Below are 17,863 nucleotides of genomic sequence, written 5' to 3' on the forward strand. Positions count from 1 at the left end.
TTTTTCTTAACATGTTCAAAATAAACTAAACTAAAACCACTGCCTCAGTGTTTGTTAATGATAACATTTGACAATAGTTTATATGTTTCGTCCTTACCTGCAGCCCAACTGGCCCTGGAGGTCCGGGGAATCCTCTGGATCCTTCGTCTCCCTTCTGGCCAAACAGACCCTGCTGCCCTCTGGGACCAGGCTCACCATCTGCACCCTGCGACAGATGAAAAGGGGGGGTCCCGATCAGGAGATACAACGGTCGCTGCTACTGTCGGCCTAGCGGATACAGTGGATGAGGCGTTGAGTCATCTGAACACTTGATGCAAAGACGAGACACTTACAGCAGGACCGGGTGCTCCAACGGGTCCTTGCGGGCCGGTGGGACCAGGTGGACCCTGCAGAGAAGAAGGAACACGTCAAAGGGTCAATCAACTCAAAACTGTCAAAACCGATGAATTCACAGTAAAAAAAATAAAATAAAAATGGATCGTACTAAGAATCTCAGGGAGTGAAATGATACATAAATGATTGTACTGTATTTGTGATTTCTGTAAATAAACAACTTACATGCTCTCCTTTGTCCCCCTTGCCTCCTTTCTGGCCTGGCTCTCCAAGCTCTCCCTGTGAAATGACACGATCACAGTGTAAAACCAGGACAGATAAAAAAAACTCACAACTCAAGACAAAACACAACTAAGAGAGGGGAGATGAAAACGTGACAGTGAGTAAATGGTCATCAAACACGCCCCAGGACAGAAACTGACATATTAAAGCACAAAAAAACTCAACTATATCCCACCTTTATATCTTTCCTTAGAGATCTGTCTATGGAAATTTCAATTAAATCTCTCCAAATGACAAATCAGGACAAAAACAGTGGTTATCGTGATGGCTGAGTCACTGGGGCTACGGGCAGCCAAAACAGAATAGATAATTAGTCCTGTCTCAACCTGTTTGCACCATTATTCTCAGAGTGAAGAACCTTGCACCGTTCTTTCAAAGCCTTCACATGCTGTTGGCGTTTGGAGAAATAATGTTAATATCTGCCAAACCCAAAGCAATTTACTTTTGGTTTGAGTCACACAAGGCTCTTTGTGAGGCAGTATTAGTCTTAAAATAAAGGCCTTGGAGTTATTCCTTCCCCATGGATAGGACTTATAATGGGAAAGTGTCTGAATGTGTGTAAACATTAGCTTGCGAGATCCTTTTTATCTGCACGGCAAATACACTCTGTATTCTCTGTGTCCGTGTGCACCGTGGGGACCAGTGTGAGGCCGGTTAAGAACTGAGGCATTCTTCAAAGGATAAGAGATTATCCTCTGAGTATCTCCGAGGCTGATCTTTCTGCAAATGTTTTTTTTTTTTTTTTTTTTTTAGAGCCGATGAGGAGTTGTTCTCGCTTCTGAATACTAAAGGGTCACTTTCACACATTCTGTCATTGCCACAAAATTCCTCCCTATCCTCTGTCTTTTTGTACAGAGGAGTACAAAGCTGCAACGAGGCAGGTTGACCTTATAAAGTTCTGTTCATCTATGAAAACTCTGTTGGACAAATTCCCCTTAGAGCACTTAAGGTCACAGGGAAAGAGACAAGAGAATATCTGGCTTAGAGCTCAACTGTAAAGTTTAGTGTCTTTGTAAGGTGGTAAGTGTGCATGTGGTGTATGTTAGTGTGTGTGTGTGTGTGTGTGTGTGTGTGTGTGTGTGTGTGTGTGTGTGTGAAGCAAAGTGCTCAAAAAGTTGAAAGCTTTACTGGATTTCATCATATCTCTCTTCACGTGGACGGCGAAACAAGACATTAAAAAGTAACCCACCTTGTCTCCGTCCTCTCCAGGTGGTCCAGGAGGTCCTCCAGGTCCTGGCAGACCCACGGGTCCCTGAATACCGTCTCTTCCAGCTGGGCCTTGAGGTCCTTTTTCTCCCTAAAATTTATATTTTTCAGGATGTTGTCAGCCATGCTTGATCTGTAAAATGTGCTATGTTCTAAGACGATGTTCTTACCGGTCCACCTTTCTCTCCTGCAGGCCCTGGGGGTCCCTGGGGGCCAGGGCGTCCAGGAAGACCTGTAGGTCCGGCTGGGCCAGCAGGACCACGCTCACCAGGTGAACCCTACAGCACAGTAATGTTAGTAATCAGAGTAACTGAACGGAAATATCATATTATATGTGTGTGTGTATATTAAGTGTTAACACTGAAACAAAGTCATCACATCAGGCACATTTACCAAATAGGTCAGACCTCTCTTATGTAAGCAGCAAACTGTGCATATCATTATATTATGTAAGAGACTGGAAGAACTGAGGGTGGGAACTTTGCTATGAAGACAATTCCCAGAGGCCAAGGCCGAGACCATGGAAGGTGAGAGCGAGAGTGAGAGAATGAAAGTGACAAAGTGAGGATGCGGATTCAGTAAATTGCACTCACAGCCGGGCCAGGTGGGCCATGAGGTCCTTCATTCCCTTTCAGGCCGTGAGCCCCCTGCAGAACAAAATAAAAAGAAGGCTTCAGAAAACAAACATATCGGTTGGGGGAAACACATCCTGCTCTACGCTGGACAGGCTCAGCGTGAGATGGAAAACCTCCTGTAGTCCCCAAAGTGGAGGCTGAGAGCAGCCGGGGAGAACAGTAAAAAAGATTTGCAGTAAGAAAATAGTGTGAATTGCATAACTACCAGGACATGACTTTGTCAAGTTAGAGTAGAATAAAAAAACAAAAAACAAAAAAAAAACAGCCTAGAGTACACTGTTCCTTATCTGAAGCCCACTCAGGGATGTGATATCATGTAGGATTCTTGAAGTTAACTACAGTGATTTAATCGCCCAGAACGATTACGCAATAACCAAGCTGTGAGGTGTATTGAATTTGTGAGATGTTTTTGTACTGAGCAGAAAGGAATACTAACCACAGGGCCAGGCAGACCTCTCTCTCCAGGGAAACCTCTCGGCCCAGGGGGGCCATCCTTACCTGCTGGGCCAGCAGGACCAAAATCACCCTGTGGGTCAAAGCACAATGCCATTAATTCTATAAATACAGTGTTGTTGTATGTATGCTCCAAATTCCACTAAGATAAGTGCAGTTATATCATCTGACAAAACAAAAAAATCTAGATGGGATGGGAACAATGTTATTGCAGGTATGATGCTGATTGGGTGCTAAAAAGATACAATATTAAATAGATAGCTTCAGGATTCACCTTAGCTCCTTCTTTCCCTGCAGCTCCAGGTAGACCCTGTTCACCAGGTGGGCCTGGGGGCCCAGGATGACCCCGATCTCCCATTGGTCCAGTCTCACCGGTTGGTCCCTACAATTGAAAACAAAACCCCGGAAAGTAAGACACCACAGCTATAAAAACCCAGTTGCAATGGAGGCGTGAAGAAGAGCAACTACTGTAAGAGGATCACTGTGAGCAAAATCAGTAATTCAACACAAAAAAAAGATCCCACAATTTCTCCATCTCACAAAACACGGCGTGGAGAAGCTGTGTGGGAGGCCCACTAGTCATTAAGGCCACATACAGCTCCATTATCGCCAATGTTCTCAGCCGGCATTAGCAGAGCGGCTGGGGGGGATAAAGTCTGTTAAATGCTTATGCATAATGGATGAAGAGCCCGTTGCTAATATGGAAGAGAATAAACAACACTCATGGCTTGTGAGATACAGGTATGAGGATTAATCCATGTGTTTGCCGGAAAGACATAATGTTGAGAGCGTTCTGGTAGCTTTACTAGTGCACGTCTCAACGATCACAGACAGGTTTCTCTACAACACACAGTGTAACTTTGAAAAAAAACAAACACATTTTGAAATGAATACAAATACATATTTGTTATTTTTCAGGATCTTAATGGAGATCTGTCTCTGCACTAGGGCTGTGCAATTAATCGAACAGTACTCGCTATTTCCATTTTGGCTCCCAACGATCACAAAAATAATGTAATCGAGAGAAACGATTATTTTTCACATTGCATTCTGCTGTAAACTCTTATTTTGCCTTGTGTTCTGAAGGGGAATTCAGAAGGTTTAACGGTGAAAGTCCTAAGGGAAATTTCACAGTTTACGGTGTATTCACTGTTGAGTTGCTTTACTGTTTCACTGTTTTTTATGTTCAATAAATGCAGCATCTTCCCAAAAGTCAGTGAGTAATCGTTTTAAATAATTGGGATTTCAAAACTGACCAACATAAATTGTCATTTTTTTTTCTCCATAATCGAGCAGCCCTACTCTGCACAAAAGATTACACTCAATGTGATGATACTACTACTAGTTACTGATAATACATATAAGGGAACAACACGGCAAGATGGCCGGTGACTGTGACTCACCTGTGGTCCAACCACGCCTGGAGGGCCAGGAGGGCCAGTCTTGCCTTGGAATCCCTGTTTATTACAGAAGAAGAAAAACAGAGTTACATGATATTTAACTGACGCTGTTGAATACAGATGAAGAGCTGAGCATTCAAACTATTTTACTCACAGTCTCTCCTCTCTGTCCGGGATGTCCAGGCAGTCCATCTTTCCCTGAAGGTCCCTGAGAAATACATCCAAATCTATGAATGCAAGTGTAAAAAATGCCAAAGGAAAAGGAACGATGGGTTTTATTACACATGTGTGTCGTGTTATGAGTCTGGACTCACAGGTGGGCCCTTTGGTCCTGGGAAACCTGTTGGTCCTTGAGGCCCTGGTAGACCCTGCAACAAACGACAAATGATTCCGGGTCAATAATCGGTTGGACTCTACGTGTTATGAGAAGAAAACGACCCTCGATGACAGTGTGATTGTACGTACCCTCTCACCGGGAGGTCCTGGTGGGCCGTCATTTCCTGAGTTACCCTGAAGAGACAAAATAAGGAGTGAGTGGGCATTCACGCCGACTCAACTTTTGGAGAAAAAAACCTGCAAGCCCACGTCCCTTGCGGTGGCCAATCATGTAACCGGAGATCAGACTTGTCAGTCGGTTTTGTGGCGGTCTGAGAATCCCGTACTGTAAACAGGAGACATCACTGCCTCCGTCGCTGCCACAACAAAGTTTTTAAAACACGAAACACAAGCGCCGAACTGCCCAGGAGTTTGTGTAACAGCTGAATGTTTGACAAGCAACAAAGCACACTCGACCCGTCTCGCTCGCCTCTTAATTTCTTTCTCGCTTTCTGCCTTCATTCCGGGAAATGATCCTGCCTTCAAAGTGCAGTCGGAAACGTCACCACCATCACCGGATGGCTTATTTTGGTCTGAATGGGCACTAAGTGGTGAACTTGTACCACTAAAAATACACAAGAAAGTGGCAGTGAAATATTTGACTCACCTTTGGTCCAGATTTTCCTGTTGGTCCTCTTGGTCCTCTCTCTCCTCGAGGCCCCTTGAGGGAAAAGACAAAGTGATTAAAAATGATAGAACGGGGTCCTAAGACATATTTGTGACCTGAAACGGTTATGCTTTCCCCGGTTGAATCAGTGTGGGTTCCCTACAATCATGCCCAGGTTGAACCTCCAGTTTCACTGTGCCAAGCTCGCCATCTGTATACAAGCACGAGTCTGCTGAGTAAGACTAACCGTTGGTCCTCTCTGTCCGCGTGGGCCAGGCTTTCCTGCTGTTCCCTGTGGACACGAAGAACACAAACAGTGATCAAAGGAGTCACCTCCCCGAGAAGAATGAAGAACTAATGCCGGCAGTCAGTAACATTTGCAAACAGATTTTAACAGATTTGGGCAAATTTAGAGCTCTGACATTTTCTTTAATCATTAATTAGGAATTACCAGTTTCAAAAAATACAATCAATATTTATCCTGACTTACATTATTTAGAGTCCTATGTAAATAGGACGCTAGAATTATCAATAATGCACAATACAATGATTTTAAAGCGATATTACAATTACAGTGGCTGCATAAATTTTAATGAAAAAAACAATTATATCTTTTGTGAGGCTTTAAAAAAAAAAAAAATAAAAAAAAAAAATCTGGTGCTGTGAAACGATGCTAATTGCCCTATTATCCCTTTCTGTCTGGGAGCTTGGTCTCATAAACTTCACAAATGTTTTGTGAAGATGAAAAGCTTTATGTGCCCTGCTCGACTCGCGGTGGCAAACCATTACTCTTGCAGGCAAGCTAATGGCCCAGCCCTTAAACAAAGAAAATGAAACATCGCTCAAGTACCGCAAAGTGATAAACAATGCATTTGGTGGTTCGAAATGAGTTGTGTAAGTGCTCTTTCTGTCCTTGGTAAAAATCTTTATTTTAGAGCCATGCAACTTCCTCTAGGTTGATAAATCTGGAGCTAGGACAGAAGCCTGTCGCCAGCACTACGCCAGTATTGATCCAACCCTTCTTGTAGCAATGAGAAGAATAATAATAAGTCTATTTGACATACCCGAGTTCCTTTCTCTCCATTGGCGCCAGGGAAACCTTGGAAACCTTGAGATCCCTGTGTGAGAGAAAGAGTAATTCATCATTTCAGAGACAAACCTTAAATATGAGTTCCTTTGTTTATTCCCTGAGATATCCCTAGCATATTAAACGCAACAGAAGACAGGTTGCACCATAAATAAAAGCGGTGTTTTATTGTTGTCGTATTATAGGAGCTTAGGGCTGACACCAAAAGGCATATTCAAATCCCCGGCTCTTTGATCAGGGAGCTTCAAGCATGTCCACTTGTCAGACTGCGGCTTTGCCTCCGAGAGGCTAAAGCGAGAGCCATCAAATGTTCAGCAAAGCCGCCCGCACATGCACGCGTATGAAATTTTCATTGTCTTTCAAATACACAGAGAAACACGCATGTGTGTAGAGACACTGTGGCCACATGAATTGTGTCTCTTATGAGTAGGGTTTCAAAGTTCCTCTACACTCATATCAGTGAACTAATGGAAATATTGTTATGCAAGACATGTGCGCAATTACCTTTGGTCCTTGTCTTCCTGGGTATCCTGGCAATCCGGGAACTCCAAGTTTACCCTGTAAATGAGAAGAGCCAAATTTAGTTTTAGATTCACTTTTACAGACTTGAAGTATTGCACTTCCATGAAGTTGGGGGACTCATTTAAGACAGATTCAATGACACAACAGTGCAAACTGATTATTATACAATTTAGTCAAAAATCTCTTTTTTTGGGGGGGTCCATTTCCACATTATGTAATCCTATATTACCTGATGCTTGTGATGCATACACTACATGTTTAAGACACCTAGTATTAATGTGACTTTGTACATGAAATGTCTTTTGTTTTTATGGCGTTTAAGTAATGCAAAATAATTGCTTTGCAACGTTGACTTCCTAACGAGTACCTTGCCAGCCAGCCTAAATGCCATGTAAGCAGACTGCATTATACTACAGTGGTACAGCTGTAAATATAAACAAAGTAGTAGTGTGTTATTTTAGTAGTAAAACTTCAATAACATTTGAACACCTGCTAAACACAGCTGCATTTATTATGACTAAGCTGAGTGTTAATGTTGGCTGCTGTGCAGGCTTCCATCAAATATATGAAAATGAGTCTGCTGTTACCACATGTGTGATCCAGATACAGACCAGTGTCTACATCTGTAATGCAGTGTTACTGTGATTATGCAAACATATGTACAATTCAAACACTTTAAAGCTAGAGTGTGTAGTTTCTGTCGCCCCCATGAGGAATTCTAAGTAATGACAACAACACTGTCGGCACGTCCACATGATACAAGCCTTCCATGACCGCGCACCCCCTCCCCTCCCCCCTCCACGCAGTTGCTAGTAGCCAAGTAGGACACGGAAAATTAAAAAAACATGATGGAAGAAGAGGTCATTATCTTCACTCGAGTTTCTGCGCGGGAAAGTCACCGGAAGCCACAATCTTTTGAACATAGCCATACTGAGAAATCCAGAGAGAGTTGTGTGGAGCTGATAGTCTTAATTAGCTTTGTAGCAACTCATTTGGCGATGGCTTGAATGTAACGGATGTTGATTAATGTCAAAAAGTTACGCACTAAAGCTTTAAGCTTGGATACTAAACAGAAGCACTGTGGTTACTGTGGAACACAACCACAGTTTCGGCTCGTACTCTGGCTGATGACTTGCCAAATCAGATTTTGTTAGCACAGTCTAAATGACACGCAACGTTTCGAGCCTTTTGTGAAAGACCACAGACAGGCTGCTCTAGAAAAGACTGGCGTTTCTTTTTTATGCAACAAAAATGTCAGCAACAGTTAACCCAGTGTTCACTTTAACAATGAAGAATGTTAAAAACTGAATCAATTTTATTCTCCCAGCTGGTTCAAGAGCAGCAGCAATGACAAATAGGTTGCTGTTAGGAAGAGAACGATCGGAAAAACTATTTTCCTCGTCAAGCCCTGCTGAACTATCATCCTGGGTCAAACTGGACTGATGATACAAAATTTCAACTTGTTTTTGATTCTGCTTTATCCGTCAGTGTTAAATTTAGGCAGAGGACATGGTGTCTGTTGGATCTCAGCGTGTTGGTTGTGAAAGCCAAACTAGAAAAAAAAAAGGAGCTTACCTTCTCACCACCTGGTCCAAGAGGACCAGCATCTCCTGGGAGACCTGAGCGACCCTTTGGTCCCTCGGGACCATCTTCCCCTCTGGGTCCTGCTGGTCCAAGCTCTCCCTGGAAAGCATCGGAACACATACTTTTTCATACTTACAATTTATCATTTTCCTCAAAGCTACAATGTGGAGTTTTCGTGTAAAACATGTTGAATGTACTGTATTTCCTTCACCATAAACCATAAAATAGTTGAAATAAAAATAAATTAGCAAAGCCAATTTTGTTTAGTTTTTGTATATTTGTATACCTCAATCGTTTAGATGCATACACCAACTAGCACTTTTCTTCTTCCCTGCCTTTTGCATTTGTCGATCAGTTGAACTGCGTGAAACAACTACATTACACATTTGCATTCGTGCCCTCGACAGTGGGCAGGAATGTTAATCCACCTTTATAGACCCAGAAAACCAATTTTCTCAATCATCTTCTTAATTGACAATGTGCAATGGACACAGAAACGTGCCACTTTTTCTTTTCTTGTAAAGCAAACAAGTCAATTCATTCTGGGTAACTTGGGTCGCCCTTTTTAAACTGTTGTGAGTGTAAAGTTGCTTAAAGAATCAAGTAAAGCTACTTTCCCTTGCCGACCGCGACTCAAAGCAGTTAGCGATCCTATTATTGCTTCTCTCTGTGAGCGTGCTCCCCTTCTAGCGGGACACCCACTTAATGACAGAGTACAAACTCGCTCTGACAACCAGTCGCTGCTGCGGAGACTCAGCGGTGTGTGAAAAGGTATCCAGTTAAAGGGCCTGCGCGGAGCTGAACAAGCAAGCAGCTGTCCGCATACGCGCACTCAAGTACACATAAAACGGCATCAAGTAAACTGTACTTGACTCACGCTTGCAAGCTCATCAAAGAGAACACTTGCAATTGAGCACAAACACGCACGCACATTTTTCACAGGCCTGCTTAAAAATTAGTCATTTAGATTCTAGTCCATGTGTGTCTACTCCAGAACAGAGGGATGCCTCAAATCCTTGCTTTCAGCTGGATCTGCTGCGTCTCCAGAAGAAAACAGGCTGGTGCCCCATGTCTCTCTTCCGGGTTTGAAAGCGTTTAGAGTGCCATTGATTTCTCCTTCCTTTCTGTACTCAGCTATAGACAGCCTGGTCAGGGATTGGGGGATTGATGTTTGAAGTGCGGGTTGGGGCAAGTTATGTTTCTCACTGCAAAAGACTGTTTTCCTGCTCCTTTGACATTGTAAATCCCTAAAGCAGTTTGTTCTGCTGTTCCCGGGATACACCTGTCAAACCTTGTGCTTGACTGGAAAGTAGCACACTGGATAGAAAAGGAATTGGAAACTGCTCGCGTGAACACATTGCATATGCACACGTGCTAACAGCTGGCAATGGAGCAACACCTTATGTTTGCTCATTACCCCACCTCCACAGTAGTCAAAGAGGCTTAGGCCATAAGGGGGCTAACTCAGGAGTGGTTGCTGCTTTCACTTAGTTCGGGTAAAGGTCACCCCAACAAAACTAAGCCCCCAAAACAACGTTGAGTACAGAAGTTACAGTTGGCTAATTAGTGTAAGTTATTTGAATTGGCTCCACCATATGAGGAAAATATGTGATAACGTTGTTGAACATCGCGATAACGATATGACTTGCGATAAATAAACAGATATTAAAGTCCACTCAGTTTGGCTGCTTTCAGTATTCTGCTGAAATACAACAAATTGATAGCCTAGAAATCTAGACGCACCCTAGCGGCAGCAAATTTAATTTGCAGCCAGGGGGGTCTAGGCACTCTCCGTTGGCTTGCTAACTGGAAAAACCCAAATCTGGTCAGGCCAATCACATCGTGAATAGAGTCGGTGGGCGGGCTTATGGCTGCTGCTGCTCTGCTGCTGCTGGGAACAGCGGTCTTCTGGAAGACTTGGAGTTAAGCTTTTATTTGAGAAAAGAACAATAAATGGCACTGAAATCATTCTTAAAAAAGGAAGATGTGTTCAGAGTTTTGCCGACCGGATACGGCAAAAGTTTCATCTATCAACTAGCTTCGCTACCTTCTTTGTTGCTCTGCCTGGTTGTAGCGCTATCCTATTGCGTGCAGAGGGAATTTGAAAGACAACCGTTTATCCCGCCCCTCGCATTAAGCTCCGTCAATGGTGAGTTCCCAGACCCAACATCTGGATGTGGGTCTGGCTTGCCAGGCTAACAAATTGCTTGAATGAAAGGAAATCATTTCTAACATACTTGTATTGAACAAATTGAACATTGAACTGAGTATAAAAAGCACCACTGAAAAAAAGTTATGATGTTTTCCAATGCTCAATATGTGACTGACACATACTGCTGAGTTACAATATAAACACAGGAGCCTTACCCTGTCGCCCTTGATACCCATATCTCCCTTGAAGCCAGGGAAGCCGTCTTCTCCCTGGTAACAGAATAAAGGAGACAAAGAGGTGAGGATGTAATGAAGGAGAAATAATTGGATAATGTAGATGTTGAAACCATTTGTGTGGTATTCATACGCATAGGCACCCTCAAAGACGAGCACGCGCACGCGCACACACACACACACACACACACACACACACACACACACACACACACACACACACACACACACCCGGAGTCTTGGCAAGTTCCCTTTTTTCCTTTCTGTACCAGGATCAGTTTTACAGGACTTCATTGAGATTATCATTAGCATGAAATACAAATGTTCAGTTATAATTCATACAAATGCTACAATTTCTCTGAAGTCGCTTCCTTTCACACAGAGACTTTCTTAGCCAATAAGAGCTCTCTTACCTTTTCACCCTTATGTCCTTTAAGACCGCGTACACCGTCGGCTCCCTGCGATGGAAGAACAGACAGATGTTACAGGCCGATAGGGTGCACGTTGGACAAAATGGAGGAGTTAATTTGTAGAGTATGCAGTCCCACAATCAGCAATACACGTATTCACCAATGTAATTAACACAGCTTTTCTAAACTGAGGCAGAAGTCATCTGATGTAGCTGATTGTCACTGTTTTTTCCCCACCCGAGTGTGTCAAACAAAAGGTGCTATGGAGGCTACACTATGTAATCGAGGCATTAAAATGTGCTTTGTCTGTAGTTTAGAAAATAACTGGAAAAGCATTTGACATCCTACAACTACTTTTCTTGAACATCCTTCACATCTTCCCAGAGAGAGCAGACACTTCAGACCTCAGCCATGTAACCGAGGTGTGATCCCCTCCCTCAGTGGAAGCTTTACTGATTGGATAAGTCACCCCCTCTTGCCAAGATTTCATTTGATGGGATTGCTTTCGTCTCTAGCTGCTGATGAAGGGCTGTGCGCCTTGAGCTGTCATCTGCCCCTGTGACTAACCTCAGCACCACATTATGTGAGCAAGGTGATGTAAGATTTGACTTTCCCGTCTTAATCATTGCATCACTAGGATCGTTTTCATGAGGCCATTCCATTCTAGACAGTCCCTAAAAAATAAGCAGTTAAGCAGTAAACTAGGGCTTTGATTTTGGTAAACAACAGCTTTTTACAAAATCACACTTAGTTGCTGGAAGAGCCTTGGAAATAATAACATTGTTTTTTTTCAGAGGCATTTTGATGAGCTAATGTGCAACTATTAGCACATAACGGTTGTTAATTGCAGGGTACCACGACCTGATGTTATCACAAAATGGATTTATGAGTGGTTGATAATCATCTCACCTTCACACCTCGGGGCCCAGGATAACCGATGGGTCCTTGAGGGCCAGCAGGACCCTGGGGGGAGATAGATGTTTAGTAAGAGCTTGTAGCACGCACGCATGCACACACGCGCGCACACACGCGCGCACACACACACACACACTATAACAATACACACATGGACCCACAATGCAAATGTTATCTACATTAATGAAAAATGTTTTATGCAAATGTCTCTGAACTAGACAAAGGGAGGGGAAAGAAACTTAGAAAAGCTTCAAATAAATTCAGAAAAGAATAAAATGCAAGCTCCAAATGTAAGACAAAGAAATAAAACCTACCAAGTGTCCTTTCTCTCCAGAGGGCCCCTCCTTTCCAGGGTGACCCTGTGAATTATTAGGAGAAATATTATTGCATCTCATTTCAGGATAATTACCACCATAAATACTACAAAACCCTCTATAACTGAGGGATTTGGTTATAAAACTGTTGGAGGAAAATTGGAATAAGAGCCTTTAGATTTTTATCTCATGGATTATAAATTGGAATTAATACACAAGTATTATAAATGCACTACCTGCTATTACTGGGTTCTACAAGCCAAGACTGCCATTTTGGGACTTCACAATACATTACGCACATACTGTACGTGTATGTGTGCAAACACAAAAGTAAAAACACACATCTAATATGGATGTCTGGTAAAAAAAGAGAAAAAATTGAAGCAAATTGATTGTGTTCTCATGAGACAAAGAAGCTCTGCCAAGCCTCTGATGGGTTCATAGTTGTTGTGAGAGAGGATGGAGGAGGAAATAGATACTAGAGAGTAGAGAAATGAGGGGCACGGAGGGAGCATTGAGGTTGAGAGAGAGAATACCGCGGATGATGGAAGTTGCAACAAATGGATTAATAAAAACAAATAAAAAGCTGAGAATGTAAATGGCGGAGAGCTATTTCCACTCCAAAAAGAACCTGAAAGCCATTGAAGCACCAGGGGACATCGTACGCTGTACGCTCTACGCTCTCCTCCATTTCTTATTCCTCTCTTTCACCAAATCCCTCATTTTCAACACTGTCTCCATGTGTCTTTTTATCTCACTACAGTTGTTTGTATTTCACAACCTCCCTCGCCTGGGTCTCTCTCCAGTGCACCAGCCCTCTAAGACACACCTGCCATTAGCGCAGGTGTTTTCTCTGCCGTCTGTGCCTGTGATGGGACAGAGAGTGTTCGCATGTGTGTGGGCGGGTTGTTCCACTGTTACACAGCTATGTTACTGTGTTGTACCATACATATGTTTCAGACAAATAATTAACTGTGTTAAGTGGTTTCTAAACATCAAGATGTGACGTACTGCTTTGTAAGTGTTGTTACTCACAGTTAACAATTATGATTTGCAAATTGTCAACATCAACAAAAACTCCTTTTACAGAGCGCGCAAGAGAGAGAGAGAGAGAGAGAGAAGCTGTTTCACTTGCGTAGGTTTCTTTGGACGTGTTGTGTATGAACTCACCGGTGGACCATCAGCTCCTGGCATTCCCGGCAAGCCTGGCTTTCCAGTAGGACCCTGGACAGAAGACAAGACGAGATGTAAAGACATCGCAGAGTAAGACAACACAAGGCAGTCGAAGGTTAGAGGTAGGCACGGGCCGGTATGAGATTCTGACGGTATGGTAACCTTCAGCAAAAATACCATGGTTTCACAGTATTGCGGTATTGCAATTACAGCTTTAAAATGTATGATTATTGAATATCTTTGAATTGAATATTATCTGAATATATTTTTTTCAGTGAATACAATGTATTTTATTAACACAATGCACACTGGCAGGCAGAGGGATTTCTAAACTGCACTTTCTGTCCTTGATGACTCATAAAAAACTAGAAACTTTGGTAACACTTTACTTGAAGGTATCTACATAAGAGTGACATGACACTGTCATGAACACATGAACCCTAACCCTAACCCTAACTTGTCATGACAAAAACCGAATGACACTTAATGACAGAAGTGTTATGTCATAAACGTTTATGACTTGTTTATAATGTTTATGACCGTGTCATGTCACTCTTATGTAGATAGATTCAAGTAAAGTGTAATCAGTTAGTGGTTTTCAAACCGTGACTTTATCAAACCACGGTTTACCTTGAAACCGGTAACTGGCCCATGCCTAGTTAGAGGTATCATAAAAGAGTCCAAAGCCTTGCTGGCAGCTCCTTGATGCTGTACTTAGGCCCAGTGGTGCTTGGAGCTAAACGCTAAGTTCAGCATGCTAACAAACTGATTACATTTCTGCAACTCCACGGTGGAAAAAAAAACTGCCAACTGGATAAAATGTTAATAACCACAGACTTGAAATCTATAAAATTGTAGTACATTGTCTCGTTCATTTGCATGAGCTGAAAGCCAAGCTGCTATCTTATTCAGTTCCAAATGCTTATCACACTATTATGCAAACGTGTCCCCATCACCAACGCAGGGCCAAATAGTGCCTAGTAGACAGTGCAGAAAGATTTTAATCCTGATACATTTTAATCCAATTTCAGATAAATCACATTTTCCAGTTTATATGGAGGGGTATTCAGCTTATTATTGAACAGTTGGAATTTGAGAATGAATAATGTTTGCATTGTGTTTCTCCTGATTATAAATGAAATATTAGAAGGCTGTGGTATTTGATGTAGCGAAACAGAATAAAGAATACTTTATTATAAAGTGGTTGAAAGAAGTCGTGTTTCACAATAAGTTATTGTTATTCAGTGATCTTACCTTCTCTCCTGGAGGTCCGATGGCTCCCTGGGGCCCGGCGAGTCCCTGCGGAGAGGACAAAAAATGCTCAGAACATTTCATTTGATGGATGAGAGAAAAATCAAATGTCAGGTAACCTGTTCATCACCGACCTGGGCGCCTGGGTTGCCTTGCTGTCCAGGAGGTCCTGGCTCTCCTTGAGGTCCCTGAAGAAAACAAGTTCATTTTATAAGTCTCATTACAAACACAAAGATTGATTACTTTATTTACTTGAGTAAAACCTCCCAAGTGAAGGTAAGAGTGATTAGTTGCTCCATATGGTCCATTAAAAGTGAAATGCTGCTCTCAACAGGTATAAATCAGAAGCTGATACCTAAACAGGCAAATAGCACAACATCATGCTTTGGCTCAAGGTATAAGGCACACACACACACACACACACACACACACACACACACACACACACACACACAAACATACACATTCACACACCTACTTTCCTAATGACTGAAACTGCTGAACAACAAACACAACACACATCAATTATGTTGAAGCTGTTGATCTTCCATTTCTACCTAGTTGGAACCTTCCCAACAGAACAGACGAGCTGCTCCAGGCAGGTGTTCTCTCATTATGGTCAGGAGCTACCAGAAATTGACCTGGAATGATACAACTGGCCGTGGTGGACTGCTCAAATGGATCTAAACGCAGCCGACCTATTCTTCATTATCTGGTAAGTATCCTCTGATTGTACTGGCGTGTTGTGTGTGTGTGTGTGTGTGTCAAGCGAGTGAGTTCATGAGGCAATACCGTGGATTTGAGGATAAAATAGAGAGATATGAAAGTAGTGCATTTTCTGTCTCTGTGACAGTTGTGTGTGTGTGTGTGTGTGTGTGTGTGTGTGTGTGTGTGTGTGTGTGTGTGTATTGTGTTTTTCGGTGTCGTCTGGGTAATGGAGAATGCTGAAAATTAGCAATTTAATCAATTGCAGCTTTACTTACTATGTTTCCTTTGGGTCCAGGGTGGCCATCCATTCCAGTAACACCCTACAGCAGATGAGATGAACACAACATTTAGCACATATAAGGCAAGGCCAGCACATCTGTACAGTAGTACACTGAAAAGGGGAGTCCGACTTTTAGCTGCTAATTGTCACTCTTAGCTGTAGACAAATTGAAAAACCACACCTTGGCTTTTGCATCTGCATGCATTTGCATTTGAGCACATGATTTATTGTACGTTATATCGCTACACATCCTGCACAGGAATATCACTTCAAAATACACTAATTGATTGATGAGCACTGTCCATGTGAAATCTAATCTGTTGAAACAATATAAACATTAGGTTTAACTTTGCTCTGCTGTAAACTCAATAACCTATGCTACTCTTTGTGTATGCTGTCTGAAATATATTGAGTTTTGTATTTCCCGGTGGGTGTTGTTTGCAGTCTCTTTTGTTCTATGAGATGGTAAAAAAAAAAATGATTCTGCTCTCTAAACAGTAAATCACTTGTAACAGCGTGGCTATGAAAAAGTGAGAGGAGGGTATGGGGACTCACAGGGGGTCCAGGAGGTCCCTGAGGTCCTTTTGGTCCCAGCAAACCGCGGGGACCCTAGGTGGAAAAAAAAGAAGAAAAAAAAGAAAAAGGAAATGAGATTGAGAATGATATCACACCTGTGAAAGGATTGATGAATTATTAAACATGTTAAACAAGTTTCAAAATGATACTTCAGGAAACAACCCTGACTTCCCAAAAGTCCTTGAGGATATTCTGCCGAGTCAGATTGTGAGGAAAAGCTTTCTTTACTACATTTAATTCCCCACAGCTATGCCTCTCAAACACTGATTTGCATTTCTGCGCTTTGCCTCACAGCTACAGTTACCTAACGAGACCTATTGTCCTGTCAGTGTGAATTCAAACCAATTTGGCACACCCTGGTGGACAAAACAAGTCATAGCAGCAGCAGCTATAAAGGGTTTTCTGGTGGTTTCTTCTTCCCTGTCTTTCTCCCCCTCCGTGGAATATATCCTGATCTGAGAGAGTGGGAGGCTATTATATCAAGCTTGATGTGAGCTGCCTGCATTTCTCACCTCCAAAGCTCCCCTTATACAGATGAGGCACTAGCAAAAGCCTCATCAACATACACTTCCCAGCAACATAATGCTAAGAAAAAAATCTCCATTTATATGAATATGAACAGCGGCTGCCGTCTTCCGATGATATATGATATCATCAGATCATTTGATTGTTCGCCAACACAATGGCATGACGAGAGCGGGCCCTCTCAGCTCTGTCGTACTATCTCTCAGTGTAAGACCGAACAGTAATACGTGCGATCACTCACGGGTTCACCAGGAAGTCCTCTGGGTCCGATGTCTCCATCATCTCCCTGGGAAAGAGAGAGAACGGGTCAGAATGTGGACCAGACCGTGAATGATAATGGAGGAGAAAGTAAGAGCGTGTGTGTGTGTGTGTGTGTGTGTGTGTGTGTGTGTGTGCGTGCGCACGCGTGTGTCGACGGTGGAGAGATAATGGAAAAGCACAAAGAAAGAGGTGGGAAAGAGGGGATCAGGCTGCATCAGCTGTGTGTAATGAGGATGGTGAGGGAGATTAGAAGCAGATGAAGGTGTGAAGAGATCAAAAAAATATTAGGGGAGATAATTGAGTATGAGAGGGGAGACGGGGAGAGCAAGTGGAAGTGAGAATTCGGATGCTGACAAAAAAAAAGGTGAGTTTGGTAGGAGGAAGAAGTCATTTCTGTCGTCTGCAGCATAACATTAACGGTTAAGCAATGTGATACACCAGACACAATAAAAATCCAAATCACCACCCTTCTGTTTCTCTAGGAAATAAACGGAAAAAAGAGGTGTGAAATTCTAATTTCTTACCCTTTCTCCATCTTCTCCAGTACTGCCAGGAGGTCCAGAGGGGCCAGGTTCACCCTA

General features: G+C 42.7%; 1 protein-coding gene across 2 annotated transcripts in view; it reads right to left on the reverse strand.

Moving 5' to 3' along the window:
- Positions 1-17,863, reverse strand: part of col5a1 (procollagen, type V, alpha 1) — an 82,554-nt gene that overhangs the window by 15,585 nt on the left and 49,106 nt on the right. For both annotated transcript variants that reach the window (XM_028601455.1, XM_028601453.1), the window contains exons 19-46: positions 17,807-17,860; positions 17,263-17,307; positions 16,476-16,529; positions 15,916-15,960; positions 15,067-15,120; positions 14,936-14,980; positions 13,679-13,732; positions 12,509-12,553; positions 12,189-12,242; positions 11,283-11,327; positions 10,852-10,905; positions 8,476-8,583; positions 6,883-6,936; positions 6,356-6,409; positions 5,539-5,583; positions 5,292-5,345; positions 4,775-4,819; positions 4,624-4,677; positions 4,464-4,517; positions 4,313-4,366; positions 3,184-3,291; positions 2,893-2,982; positions 2,415-2,468; positions 1,992-2,099; positions 1,805-1,912; positions 559-612; positions 333-386; positions 98-205 (exon numbers count right to left, since the gene is read on the reverse strand). In XM_028601455.1, coding sequence (XP_028457256.1) covers positions 98-205; positions 333-386; positions 559-612; positions 1,805-1,912; positions 1,992-2,099; positions 2,415-2,468; positions 2,893-2,982; positions 3,184-3,291; positions 4,313-4,366; positions 4,464-4,517; positions 4,624-4,677; positions 4,775-4,819; positions 5,292-5,345; positions 5,539-5,583; positions 6,356-6,409; positions 6,883-6,936; positions 8,476-8,583; positions 10,852-10,905; positions 11,283-11,327; positions 12,189-12,242; positions 12,509-12,553; positions 13,679-13,732; positions 14,936-14,980; positions 15,067-15,120; positions 15,916-15,960; positions 16,476-16,529; positions 17,263-17,307; positions 17,807-17,860 — 1,755 coding nt within the window. The remainder of the gene's footprint in view (positions 1-97; positions 206-332; positions 387-558; positions 613-1,804; positions 1,913-1,991; positions 2,100-2,414; positions 2,469-2,892; positions 2,983-3,183; positions 3,292-4,312; positions 4,367-4,463; positions 4,518-4,623; positions 4,678-4,774; positions 4,820-5,291; positions 5,346-5,538; positions 5,584-6,355; positions 6,410-6,882; positions 6,937-8,475; positions 8,584-10,851; positions 10,906-11,282; positions 11,328-12,188; positions 12,243-12,508; positions 12,554-13,678; positions 13,733-14,935; positions 14,981-15,066; positions 15,121-15,915; positions 15,961-16,475; positions 16,530-17,262; positions 17,308-17,806; positions 17,861-17,863) is intronic.

This window comes from Perca flavescens, chromosome 16 (genome assembly GCF_004354835.1).
Source record: "Perca flavescens isolate YP-PL-M2 chromosome 16, PFLA_1.0, whole genome shotgun sequence".
Classification (NCBI taxonomy): domain Eukaryota; kingdom Metazoa; phylum Chordata; class Actinopteri; order Perciformes; family Percidae; genus Perca; species Perca flavescens.